Raw genomic sequence first — 12311 nt, 5'->3', positions numbered from 1 at the left:
ACGCATGCACGCAAGACACGCAACACGCCCCTTTCGTGCCCTCTGCGGGCTTGCGTGCGTCCGCCAATTTTTCTAACTACACGACAAAGCGACGCGAGCCTCACGGAGCCCGCAAGGCTTGTGATTGGTCTGATTACTACATCCCGTCCGGAGTCTAGTTTCCGGTTTCATGCCCTACAATACGCGGAAATCACGGAAGATTTAGAAGAACGAATATGGACCAAATAGAAGAGCACTTGGCAGAAGAGATCCGAAAGTATGACCACTTGTATAACCCGTCACTGACTGGCCGATTTGTCTTACAAAGCAATTCCGCGCCAGAACACTAGGCGGAGTAATGCTTTTTGTCGAAGACGACCTGAGAGACGCCTTCTTTCTTCTTCATCGATTGTTTATTTACATAGCTACTGCGGCTCCTTGTAGCCTTTTTCAGGCGGACAAATACGCCAGTCAGTGACGGGTTATACAAGTGGACATACTTTCGGATCTCTTCTGCCAAACGCTCTTCTATTTGGTCCATATTCATTCTTCTAAATCTCCCGTTGTTTCTGCCTGTATTATGGGGCATGAAACCGGAAATGCAGCTCCAGAAGGGATGTAGAGCAGACCAATGACAGCCTTGCGGTCTGAGTGAGCTTGCGGAGCTTTGCCGTAAATTTTAGAAAAGTGGGTCGACGCCCGTCAGCACGTAAGAAGGGATACATAAGCACGTAAGGGACCCGGAAGGGCTCTTGCGCTTACGGGCCCGTGAAAACGCAGAAGCATGTTTCAGGCTTTAATTCAGCCTTTATTCAGCCTTCACAAAGGGTCCTGCGACACAGCTGCGTGAAACGCCGCCGACGCAGTTGCTTCTGAAGAAACAACAGGTAGTAGTGCAACTCATACATCGTGAATAAACAACAAGAAGACTGAAGATCATCTCTGTCTGTATCCCGAGTCTGTGACAGCATGTCATTAAAAGACTTTACACAGTACTTATACTAGTTTGACAGTGACATCCTCACTGTTGCTCGCCGTTCATATTCCTGTCTAGCGTTTCCGGAGGGGGAGGAAACTGGTCTGCTTGTTGCTGTGCCACATCACACAACACAACACATCGGTGATAGCTGTGTAAACAGGTGAGACACATACTCTTCTGTTCTCGTATTTAGAAGGGGTTTAATGGAACTTTTTGAAGGAAGTAAGGTTTAAGCAGGTTAGTGTTTTTTTTTAGAGCGTCCAGTTAGCTTATGTGAGCGGGCTAGCGTAATGTAGCTAACTAGCTGAGTTTATTTAACTGTTGTGGTGAGAAGCTAAAGCTGTGAATGGAGAGTAGAGAGCATAGCAGGGAAAGTATGCGAACTTCTCTATTTGCTACTGTTTCCACCTCTGATGATAAAACCCTGACGTTAGCTCGGTTACCGTTAGACCAAATGTTAACTAATTTACTCAAGACCAATGGTTCGCTAATGCTAATGTAGATGGTTTACACGGGAAGAAACCGAATGCAGTAATGTCGCTGTATGCATGTAACGGTACATACAGCGTTAGATACACCACATGTTCGAGTTTAACAGAGAGAACATAGGCACTGTGGCCATCTCTCATTATAGAACACAGCTTAACAAAATGTTAATCTTAACATCAGAAGCCATGTCTGTATCTACAACGTTGTCAGCAAAGTGGTCTCAGTGTGAAAGCCATATAGAAATTCCCTTAAGCGGTACACAAGTTATTAAGCTGCCCTAGGGATCCTGTTGATTTCAGTGTGTAGACTGCAACATCCACAAATCAAAAATATTTCATGTAAGTAAAATAAATTCATCCTTCAATTTTTGTCTCCTTTGCGACAGGGCCTGTGGCCATGGCTAAAGACCCGTTGGCAGAGGCTGGCATTTATTTTGATGAACTCAATAAGCTCAGGGTACTGGAGCCTTATGTAGGCCAGAAGACCTCAGAGCTGAAGGAGGAGTGTAAAGAATTTGTGGACAGTAAGAAGGCCATGGTCATGAGTGTTTCTCTCTGCTGATATTAACTAGGTTTACATAAGTGTGACTTTGTTATCTGTTCCAGAAATTGGCCAGTTTCAGAAGATAGTTGGTGGTCTGATTGAACTGGTTGATGAATTGGCAAAAGAAGCAGAGACAGAAAAGATGAAGGTATGCTTGACATTTAAATCTGGAATGGATGATCAGCTGTACAGTATGTGCCTGTGTTTGCTCATTAGAGTATTCATCCTGTTTCCTTCTGCTTTAGGCGATAGGAGCCAGAAACCTGCTGAAGTCAGTAGCAAAACAAAGGGAGGCTCAACAGCAGCAGCTTCAGGCTCTCATTGCAGAAAAAAAGATGCAACTTGAGAGGTAGAGAGAGAGAGTGTGTGCGTGTGCGAGAACTCTGTATCAAAGCTATAATAGTGCAGGTCTGTTCTAGATGGTTTATGTTGTCTTTCAATTGAATGGATTGGCCCAAAAATCCAGTAAACATACCCTAGGGCAAAATTATTAAACGCCACAGTATTGATAAGCTACAACATTATCAGTTATACTTGAAAAATTAAGAAAATCGATTTCCTTAAAAGTAACCCTTCACATTTTATTTCACCAACTCTTTTCTGATGTAGGCATACGTTTATGATGCATTATAGCACACACATCCCCTGCAAATGTCTGAGTTACAGCCTCTGGACTTTCTCAGGACTTTCCGTATGGCCCCCTTGTAAAAAGTTAGCAGAAGGTCCGAAGATTCACTTTGAGTGAGGTGGTGTGTTGATTCATTTTTTAACATGCAACGGACTCAAAAAATAAAAGAATCAAGAAAACAAATATCTAAGGATGAAAAAGAAGTGCCATACACATAGAAGAGACCCTGACAAATTTGCCAAGAGAGCTTTTGGTGATAAGGGCCGACACTGGTGTCAATGTGCTGTAAACAAAAACATGGCTGGTGATGTCCCTTATGAAATATATACATTCACAGATTCTTCTTCTTTTTGACGTTTATCTAGTTCAGCTTTTCAACTTCAACACATTACATATCCGCCAACCGACAACAAACCATCATGCGCTTCCTGCAGTCAAGCATAGGGTCAAAGGGTAAAACTACTTTACCGTAAAGTACAGAGTAGAGAAAAAATATTGAAAAAATAAAACCTCAAGCTCAGACAAATTAAACGACATGCATGCATCTACCATGTACTACGCTACTGAGCTATGCTTTAATAAACCCTCCCAACATTTCTCTTTTTAACAAAAAGTGATTTTTGCCTTGCCATCACTTATTTTATAGACTTACAAAAATTCAACAAAAAAAAATTCCCACTAAGGCTGAAAGAGCCCTCAAGAAATTTACTATCAAATTTGTATATATATTTATGTTATAAAGATTTTCGTTTTTTATTGGATTGTATAATATTAACTTTACCTTAAACAGCTATCAAAAATATTTGTACGACTCAAAAACACATTCTCATGTTTACAGACAGATATCCTTTTCACATATGACGGTTGGAGTTGATTCATATCTAATGGTGGTGACTAAAACATAAACTTGTAGTCTTTTTAAATCTCAAATACATTGAACCAATCAATTACAGCATTAAAACAAAAAACTATGAATGTTGTTAAACATTTTATTCACATTTAAGTGTGTATTTTAGTTTGACTTTGGATTCCTTTGGTCTCACTAAAATGTACTCTTATATACAACCGCAAATCAGAAAAGGTTGACAAACTGAGAACAGTGATTTTTAAATTATCTTTGACCTGTATTACAATAAAAACAATACAAAAGCGCAGTATTTGATGTTTGACCCTCAAGAATTGTTTTTTTCCCCCTCAAAATAAGCACTTGATTCTTTCAACATATTTAAAAAAAAGTTGGGACAATAAAGCATTTACCACTTTGTAATGTTGCGTTTCCTTTTCACAACACTTTAAAGATGTTTAGGGACTAAAGATACAAAGTGATGAGGCATTTCAGGGGTCATTTTGTCCGATTCTTCCTGCAAACAAGTCTTAAGGTGTGCAACAGTACGGGCTCCATTGCATTTTTTCGTTTAAAATGCGCCACATATTTTCTATTGTGGTCAAGTCAGGACAGTTGTTGCTGGTAACAGTCTGGATGGTCCTTTTCATTTTTGGTCGGAGCACATGGTGTCCATTTCTTCCAAAAAAGATCTGAAATACTGACTCGTCTGACCACAATACACGTTTCCACTGTGTCTTGGTCCATCCCAGATGCCTTCGAGCCCAGAGAAGTCGACGGCGCTTATGGACACGGTTAACATAAGGCCTCCTTTTGGCACAGTAAAGTTTTAGCTGGCATTTGTAGATGTAACTACGTATTGTAGTGATTGACAAAGGTTTGCCAAAGTAATCCTGAGCCCCTGTGTTTATATTGCTTATCGATAAATGACGGTTCTTGATTCTGTGTCTGAGGGATCGGAGAGTACAGTTAGTTAGCTTAGGCTTGGGCCCGTACCCTATATGCACTGAAATATCTCCAGATTCCTTGAATCTTTTATTGATGTTATGCACTGAAATATCCAAATCCCTTCCTATCCTTCTTTGAGGAACACTGTTTTTAAACATTTAAATAATTTTCTCACACATTTGTTGGCAAACTGGCGATCCTTGGCCCATCTTTGCTCCTAAAGAGCTAGGCCTTTCCTGGATGCTGCTTTTAACCAAGTCATGATTACAGTCACCTGTTGACATCTCCTATTTCAAATCACATAATTTTTTAATCATTGTATCTAATTATTAGCCCTAAATTGCCCCCGTCCGGACTTTCTTTGGAATGTTTTGCAGGCCTGATGGCAAATGAAATGAAGTTGACCAGACAAAACATAAAATATCGTATATTCATAAAGTCTGCAATGAGTTGGGGTTGTATAGAATGTAAGCTTGCATTTCACATTTATCAGCAGGATATATTGTTATAAAAAAAAAAAAACAGGACATTCAATATCATTGAGCCACTCAGCAGTCGATACAATGGGCTGCTTTCCAGAACAGTTTGAGGTGTGTAAAATCAGGTTGGAACATGTGTTTTCAAAAGTAAGTTTAAGTGTAACATTTTAAAATGGCAGATTATTTTCATGATAATAGCCTTATCATGATTTCTACTCTACATAGAATTTGTAGTCACATGACTGTGTGTGATGTGTTTTTCTTTATTATATTTGTTTGTTTTGTTTGCTTGTCTCAGGTATCGTATCGAGTATGAAGCCTTGTCCAAGGTGGAGTCGGAGCAGAACGAGTTCATCGACCAGTTTATTCTGCAGAAGTGACGATGAGACTGTGACCTTGTTCAGACCTGGTATTACCATTCGCCTTGGGTGATCCAATCACAAGTGGTCAGCGATAGGTACTGGTCTTAACGCTGAGATCTGATCACTCAAACCACATCAGAAGCGGTCTTGGACACACGCACATTTCCAAATTCCAAATGCGTTCTCCTCTGCTGATGTCGTCTCTCCCACTACAGTTTCAAATCGACGCAAACATATTTATACGCTTCTCAGTGTCACTACGATTTGGTTCAGACTACCATCACAATATTAACACTGACCACCACATAATGAGTGACTTTTTCTTAAATTAGTAGTAAGTATAAATAATATCTTAAATAAGTATTTCTTCACAGCTGCACAATATTTTCTCTCTCACATTCAGGGCGTATTTTAATACCAGGTGTGAGCACGGCCGGAGAGAGATGAAGGTGTGTGACCCCAGTGCCTGTCCTTTTGTCAGGGTGATACTGACCTCAGAGAACTACTCTGCTGCACCTCCCTTCTTCTGAGGCAACCCCTAAGCTCCACCTTTATCCTAAAACACCAATACCTTTTCTTACACCATATCTCTGCCTGTGTGGTTAAATTAACTGTAATGGTTCTTACCCTGGTCAACAGCTAAGGATTTCCAGTGGTTTAAGCTTGAATACAATTAACATTAAGCTTTTTTCAAACCAAATATCTCTACATCTCAGACCAACATTAAAGATGAAGCCATTTATATTAAGAACTCTTATTTATAATATTTATACTGAAGAATTACCCTAAATATTTAGTTGTATTACTTTTTGTATCAATCCAAATACTGCATGTGCATGAAATTGTAAATACACCATTTTTTTAAACGGTGGAAAAACATAATTTGATCATCTGTGTTATTTTCGTTTCTATTTCATTCTTCTGGTAGAACCAGTCTGTGGGTACAAAACATGACGAATAGATCCTCCTCTTCGTTCTGCCATGTGTATTATTGTCTTTTATTCATTATAAGACTAATGGATATACTTGAATAAATACTGTCAATTGCACAAAAAGTTCCATGTGTTGCTGCAAAGCAGGCATATCCATGTATTTAAACTCTGCTCAGTTGTTCCTATGCTCTCAACAAATAAGTACAAATCATGGACCTAATTTAAAATGTATTTCAGAGTGGAGAGCAGTTTTTAACTATCTATTTTTGCATGGAAATCTATAGATTTTTAACACACTGTTTGAACATCATTTCCATGAAGTGCTTTAGATTTGTAAGAAAGTAGCCACAGTCTAACCTGTCAGGTCATATCTTTATCTCAGTGAATCTGTCAACTGTCAAATTAAGATCTCTGCATCTGATTTTGGAAAACATAAATATCAGCTCTCTCTCCACAGAAACAAACTGTGGTGAAAACATATCCTGACTTTTAACCTCTTGTGCGGTTCATCCTCAAACTCCATAAAGGAAGGGTTGCTTTTTTTTTTCTCTGAAAGACTTGACTGTATTTGTTGAAATCCTCTTTGTGTCACAACAACCATCATAAAATCAATTCTTCTGACAAAAAAGAAGAAAAGCTCAACAGTCTGAAGGATACTGTTTAAGTATGTTTATCTTTTTTTTACAATTGTGGATATGGAGCTGTCAGGAAAAAATATTTGTAATACTTGTAATCTTAGCTAACCTTATTTTTATAGACTAGCTGCTGCTGGGATTGATGATGATAGAAATGGGATGCATGTCACCAATTTATTTCACTTAATACATTTACTAAGAGTTACTTGTAGCCTAGTTGATCATTCAAATTTTATTCGTACAGCCCATATTCACAAATCACAATTTGTCTCATAGGGCTTTAACAGAATTTGATATCGTCTGCCTTTAACCCTCAACAACAGTAATGAAAAACTACAAAACCTTTAAATGGGGAAAAAATAAACCTCAGAGAGAGCCACGTGTGAGGGATCCCTCTCCCAGTTGATAACGCCCAGGAACCCCCTGGGATTTTTTTGGCCTACTTGCTATTGAAGGGGAATCGTCAATCCATATTTGTAACACCACCATATTTTTATATCTGTCAATTTCTGCATGGCTTTAATTTTCCATCAAAACTTTCTACAGTTGAATGATATACTGATTTTCAGAGCAGTCATCTCAGAAATTAAAGTGATTCACTGTAGTCATCTGATCATACATTTTAAATAAGACTACTGAGCTATAATCATTCCTCCTATTAAAAAAGACAAACTGTACATTGACAACACATTTTATTTTAACTACTGTATTTACACTTAAATATTTTATTCAACTCAGCATTAGAGGGTAAGAGGTTCAAGTCCCACCTCCTCAATTCCACATGTTGAGGTGTCCTTTGGCAAGACACTGAACCCTAAACCACAAATGTTTGAATGTGACCAAGTTAAAGTGCTTTCAGTGGCCAGCTATATAAGTCCATTTAACATGTATACAGACACTGACTTGAGACCTACAACCGTGTCAGGTGTAGTGGACACCCTCTCTTCTCATGAGCCTCACTTCTTCTTGGTATACTGTCAATTGAAAAGATAATTCATGATGGTATTATTTGTTAAGGAAGATAATATACAAACAACTAGTGATAGTAGAATCATCCTTACTTTATCAAGAATCCACTGAGCATCTGCTACTGCTCTGTGGATTATCATTTGGATCCGCTCTGGGTCATCTTCATCCGAGTGACTCTTGTAACCCTAGGAAAAGAAAGTAAAGCATTGGTGAGGTGCTTCATGACGGAGTCTCAGAAAAGCAGGGTTCCTAGTGAAAAGCCTGAAATGAATAAAACAGAGTTGTTTCATGAAGCTAACTTAGACCTGACAGCACCAGACTAATTCACATCTTGTTTCATGACTCAGACACAGACCTGAGATGCCATATTAATTCATAACAAAGCAAATTTCTGAAACCTGCAACCACACAGCAGCAGATGACTTACAAACCGTACTGAGGGTAGAGTTCTCAAATAAAAATAAGACCACAAAGTCCAATGTTCCTCCCATTGACTTTGCAGTTCAGTATAATAACAGTACAGCACCTTTCATACATAAAATGTAGCTCAGAGTGGTTTACCATAAAATCAATAAAAGCAAAGAAAAGAAATAAGAGTTCAATAAGAACATGTTAGCAATAAATCAAAGACAAAGAAAAGAATTGAAAGAATAAAAATAAAACATAAAATGAATTTATAGCAAGATCGTAGAAATAGGTCTGGAGTTGTTTCTTAAAACTATCAACAGAAGAAGATTGTCTGATGTATGTTTGGAGTTTGTTCCAAACCTTTGGTGCATAACAAGAGAAAGCTGCTTCCCCAAACTTGCTTGGGGATTTTGAGCAAGCCAAGCCAGTAGACGACCTGAGGGAACGGTTTGGAACATATTCCGATAAACGGTGTAGGAGACTTAAGTAAAATAATTTAAAAACCAAATCTCAGTGATACTGGAAGTCAGTGATGATAAAACCGGACTAATGTTAAAACCCTGGCTGCTGAGTTTTGCACAAGTTCTAGTCGATCAATTGATTATTTCTGTAATTCTGAACATAGTGCATTTACAGTAGTCCAGACGAAAAAGTATTAAAGCATGATCCACCCTTTTGATGAATGATAAAAGGACATCTTTGGTTATGGTTGAATTAAAATCTAGTTCTGAGTCAAGTGTAACAAGTCACAGGTTCTATACTTTTGATTTGTTGTGATGCACCAGACTTCCAAGTTTGCTGATAATGTTTTGTCTCTGATCATCAGTACCAATTACAAGAATCTTTGTTTAATTTGAGAAAAGAGCTGAACGTGTATTTATAAATGTAGAAAATACAAATGACAAACTAATTTTATTTTAATGAAATGTGCATAAACTCTACACCAGAATATTTAATTATCTGTAGTTTCAGCCTCAAATATTAGATTATCTTGTTGTTTCAATCTTATACAACAGTAATAATAAAATCAAAGTTCTTTGCTGAGATGTAGTTATTGACATTTATGGTAAGTGAACACAAGATATATAGCATCTTTCAAGTCTGCTGACCACTCATAATGTCTGATTCACCCACTGATGACGCAGCATCAGGAGCACAGAGAGGTTCACTGTCCTGCCTCTGGAAACTTGAGCTGCTTTCAGACAAGGACTGAACCCTGGATAATCTCCTGACATTCTTCCGAGGGGCTATGTGCGGAAACGCAAATGTCAGAGTAAGATCCTCAGGACTTTCTCCGGCCAGCCCACAAGTTAATTCTTTGAGAATGTCCGAATGAGCTCACAGAGTTCATAGCGAGTAAGTGGGCATGTTGATTATCTTTCTAACAAGCAACGGATGTAAAAACATTGTGTAGACATTCTCTGGAGTTAATTTCTGAAAATGCCTTTGGAAACACTGCAGAAGCAGGAGATCACCTGCCTTCAATTGTGTGTTATAAACATCCTTCACAGTTTCGATGCACTGCTCTTGGTGTGTGTCTGTGTTGGCAGCAGCTGTGCAAACCTTCCTGAGGTAGTGTGGATCCCAGCAGTGACTTTAGAGAGTGCACTGTCGGTTACAAAACAACACAAAAATAACAACCAAGTTGTGATACACGTGAACTACTGTCTAGTTGAGCAAAACCCACAATTTATACAATTATTGGTAGCTTATACTGTAAATAAAATGTCCATGAGAATCTATGACAGCTACCTGAAAATAATCTGTTAATCTTTGCTTGATATAAAAAATGACTCTCTTTGTCAAGTATGAAGTGGGCATAATAAATGTCTTGGTGTCGTCAGATACTGAAGCAGGATGTTAACACAGACAACCTCTGCACAGAAAGGCCTAGTCACATTCAAACCAAGGACCTTTCACTAGTCCATCAAGTTACTGACTGTAGGAAGATATAAGATATCAATATGTATAATTAGTTCAGGTTTGTTTGACGGTTTGGACGGTCTATGTGCAAAATGTTCCACTGTATAAGATCACAAGGAAAACATTTAGCTTGCTCACCTGTCTTATGGAATGTTTATAGTGCTGCTGCATCTCTGCGGTCGGCAACTGTCTGCAACATCTGAGGAGATATCGATAGAGCTGCACTGGTGTCTGGATCAACACTGCTCCACCTGAAGGTCCCATTCCTTCCTCCTTGGGGGTCAAATGTTTATGTAAATATCAGTTTAATGTTTTGCCCTATGGAATACCATTTGACTCTAAATTAAATAAATAAATAGGTAGGTAAATAAATAAATAAATATGGCTATGAAATAACCCTGAAATAAAAAATTTATGGCAATAAATATATATATATATATATAGAATAAGAGACATATATAACTGAATCAGTTTACTTAAATAAATAAATACAATTACCTATTTCAAAATGATGTTTTTCAAAAGATATTTATTTATTTCATGGTACCTTTATTTCATAATGCCACAATTCTGCCACACTATCAGCTTGACCTATTGCCTGCCCTTCATCATTTAAGTAAGCCAGGCATGACATTTGCATTGAAAATAAAGGATGCCACTAAGCAAAGCCTTGCTGAGCAGAAAATATTTTAAAGAAAGCATCTGAGAGGCAGCATGTGGTAGTATTTTGAGTCCAGATTTCAAAGTGACAAACATAGGTGGGGCTGTTTGTCGACTTTGTACCATGCTTTCTGTGGGCTCACCTGTTAGCTTTGCAATATATTTGAAGGAATTATGCACCATATCAAATTCATCCGAACCTGATTTTTAGAAAAAGCGACAGCCCTTGAACTTACATCGTTCAGTTTTAATTTCTGTTGTGTCTAGTGGACTATACAGGACTTAATGGACCACTGGACGCATTTTATACAAGCATGACTCCTATTTGATTTTGACATCTGCTGGATACACTGTACACCTTTAGCTAACATGTAATAACACTAAAATGATAAAATCTTAAATCTAAAAAACAGCAGTATAAACATATACATTTGTACATACATGATACCTCTAATAAAAGGTATCATCTCTGTTCCGTTAGAAAGTCCATGTGTACCGGTGCAGACATTTCACAGTGTCATGGTCCATTCTGTCTTTGATATCACAATCCAAATCATATCCCGAATGTTAACTACTCTTATTGAGCATAGGGACATACACGTGTGTAATGTTACATAACGTGCAGTGATAAGGCTGGGGACATTCCAGGTAAGGTAGATCAAAGAGTCAGATTGACATTAATTAGGGATGACTAATAAACCCTGTGGAAAGATAGTGTTGATGTGTGATGTGTATTCGTAAATTAGGAGCTTACACAGAGGACTTAGGTGGACAGGCGTATGGAGAACAGACACGTGAGGCCGATTCATGGAAAAGAGACTAACTCCTTTGCAATTGAGGCTTTACAATGAACTCACTTATGCTGAAAGGGCGGACAGGCTGCTTCACCAGATTCGTTATAACTGAATGTAGCTAAATACCATCAGCCATCATCACTTCAGGCGTTGGTAGATAGATCTGATTGCCAATCAACACAAGCCAGCTCCTCTCGCCACATATGCTTTCAGAGCCAGGGCAGCTGGTCAATGACAGAGCGGTTCAGTCACCACCTAACCAGCTCTGAGTTCAAACTTACTGTATCTGTGCAGTGCAGTGAAGGACGTGCTCTCTGTCGTAACCGGTCATAACAAACACCTCCTGCGGCTGTCTTCTTCCTCTCCTGGTGCTTAATAAAAGTTTCCAAATAACTTATCGGCGCATTACCGCCACCGTCTGGGAAGGAGTGTGAGTCCGAATGGATATTTACTTCAATTCTGTTATGGAGTCCTGTGTTTTTTAGAAACATGAATATCACCTGAGTCCCTCCGTAGTATTTTTCTTAGACTCGATGTTAAACGGTTTCTTTGGAGTGAGTTTTAAGTGTCTCTGTCGGTGGTGTTGTGGACATACTCAAAATATATATGTTCAATTGTTTCCTGCTGATTACAATTGTCACATCTGCCTGTGTCCTGCCTGTTCATTATCTTCAGGTGGCTTTTTAGACCTGTGGGACCAAACCTCATTCTTGGTACTATCACCTCTTCCTTTGTATCT

At 38.6% G+C, this 12311-nt stretch overlaps 2 protein-coding genes across 7 annotated transcripts; one reads left to right on the top strand and one right to left on the bottom strand.

Moving 5' to 3' along the window:
• The first annotated feature begins 383 nt into the window (after window positions 1-383).
• Window positions 384-6306, top strand: ift20 (intraflagellar transport 20 homolog (Chlamydomonas)). Of its 6 annotated transcripts, none has more exons than XM_053422177.1 (7): window positions 389-866; window positions 1034-1118; window positions 1833-1970; window positions 2053-2138; window positions 2236-2339; window positions 5188-5298; window positions 5655-6306. In XM_053422177.1, the coding sequence occupies exons 3-6, from the start codon at window positions 1844-1846 to the stop codon at window positions 5267-5269; spliced, it is 399 nt and encodes a 132-aa protein (XP_053278152.1). In that variant the 5' UTR covers window positions 389-866; window positions 1034-1118; window positions 1833-1843; the 3' UTR covers window positions 5270-5298; window positions 5655-6306. The 6 variants fall into 6 exon arrangements, 4 of the variants coding, with proteins under 4 accessions (XP_053278153.1, XP_053278152.1, XP_053278150.1 ...); XR_008338437.1 differs by having other exon boundaries at window positions 390-866; window positions 5188-5346; XR_008338438.1 differs by lacking the exon at window positions 2236-2339 and having other exon boundaries at window positions 384-866.
• Window positions 6307-7495: 1189 nt separating this feature from the next.
• Window positions 7496-11979, bottom strand: lyrm9 (LYR motif containing 9). The gene is made up of 4 exons (XM_053422180.1): window positions 11854-11979; window positions 10257-10391; window positions 7880-7972; window positions 7496-7792 (listed from the first exon to the last, which is right to left on the bottom strand). Exons 2-4 carry the CDS (start codon window positions 10380-10382, stop codon window positions 7775-7777), a joined length of 237 nt encoding a protein of 78 aa, XP_053278155.1. The 5' UTR covers window positions 10383-10391; window positions 11854-11979; the 3' UTR covers window positions 7496-7774.
• Between the last annotated feature and the right edge of the window lie 332 nt (window positions 11980-12311).

This window comes from Pleuronectes platessa, chromosome 5, assembly GCF_947347685.1.
Source record: "Pleuronectes platessa chromosome 5, fPlePla1.1, whole genome shotgun sequence".
Classification (NCBI taxonomy): domain Eukaryota; kingdom Metazoa; phylum Chordata; class Actinopteri; order Pleuronectiformes; family Pleuronectidae; genus Pleuronectes; species Pleuronectes platessa.
This window is presented reverse-complemented; position numbering and strand designations above follow the sequence as displayed.

Bases quoted from the DNA above. Each gene is read 5' to 3' on its own strand.
- ift20 (XM_053422177.1), top strand. From the start codon at position 1,844: ATGGCTAAAGACCCGTTGGCAGAGGCTGGCATTTATTTTGATGAACTC. The intron at 2,139-2,235 runs GTATGCTTGACA...CTTCTGCTTTAG, and splicing joins CAGAGACAGAAAAGATGAAG to GCGATAGGAGCCAGAAACCT. The intron at 2,340-5,187 runs GTAGAGAGAGAG...TGCTTGTCTCAG, and splicing joins AAAAAGATGCAACTTGAGAG to GTATCGTATCGAGTATGAAG.
- lyrm9 (XM_053422180.1), bottom strand. From the start codon at position 10,382: ATGGGACCTTCAGGTGGAGCAGTGTTGATCCAGACACCAGTGCAGCTC. The intron at 7,973-10,256 runs GTGAGCAAGCTA...TTCTTTTCCTAG, and splicing joins ATAAACATTCCATAAGACAG to GGTTACAAGAGTCACTCGGA.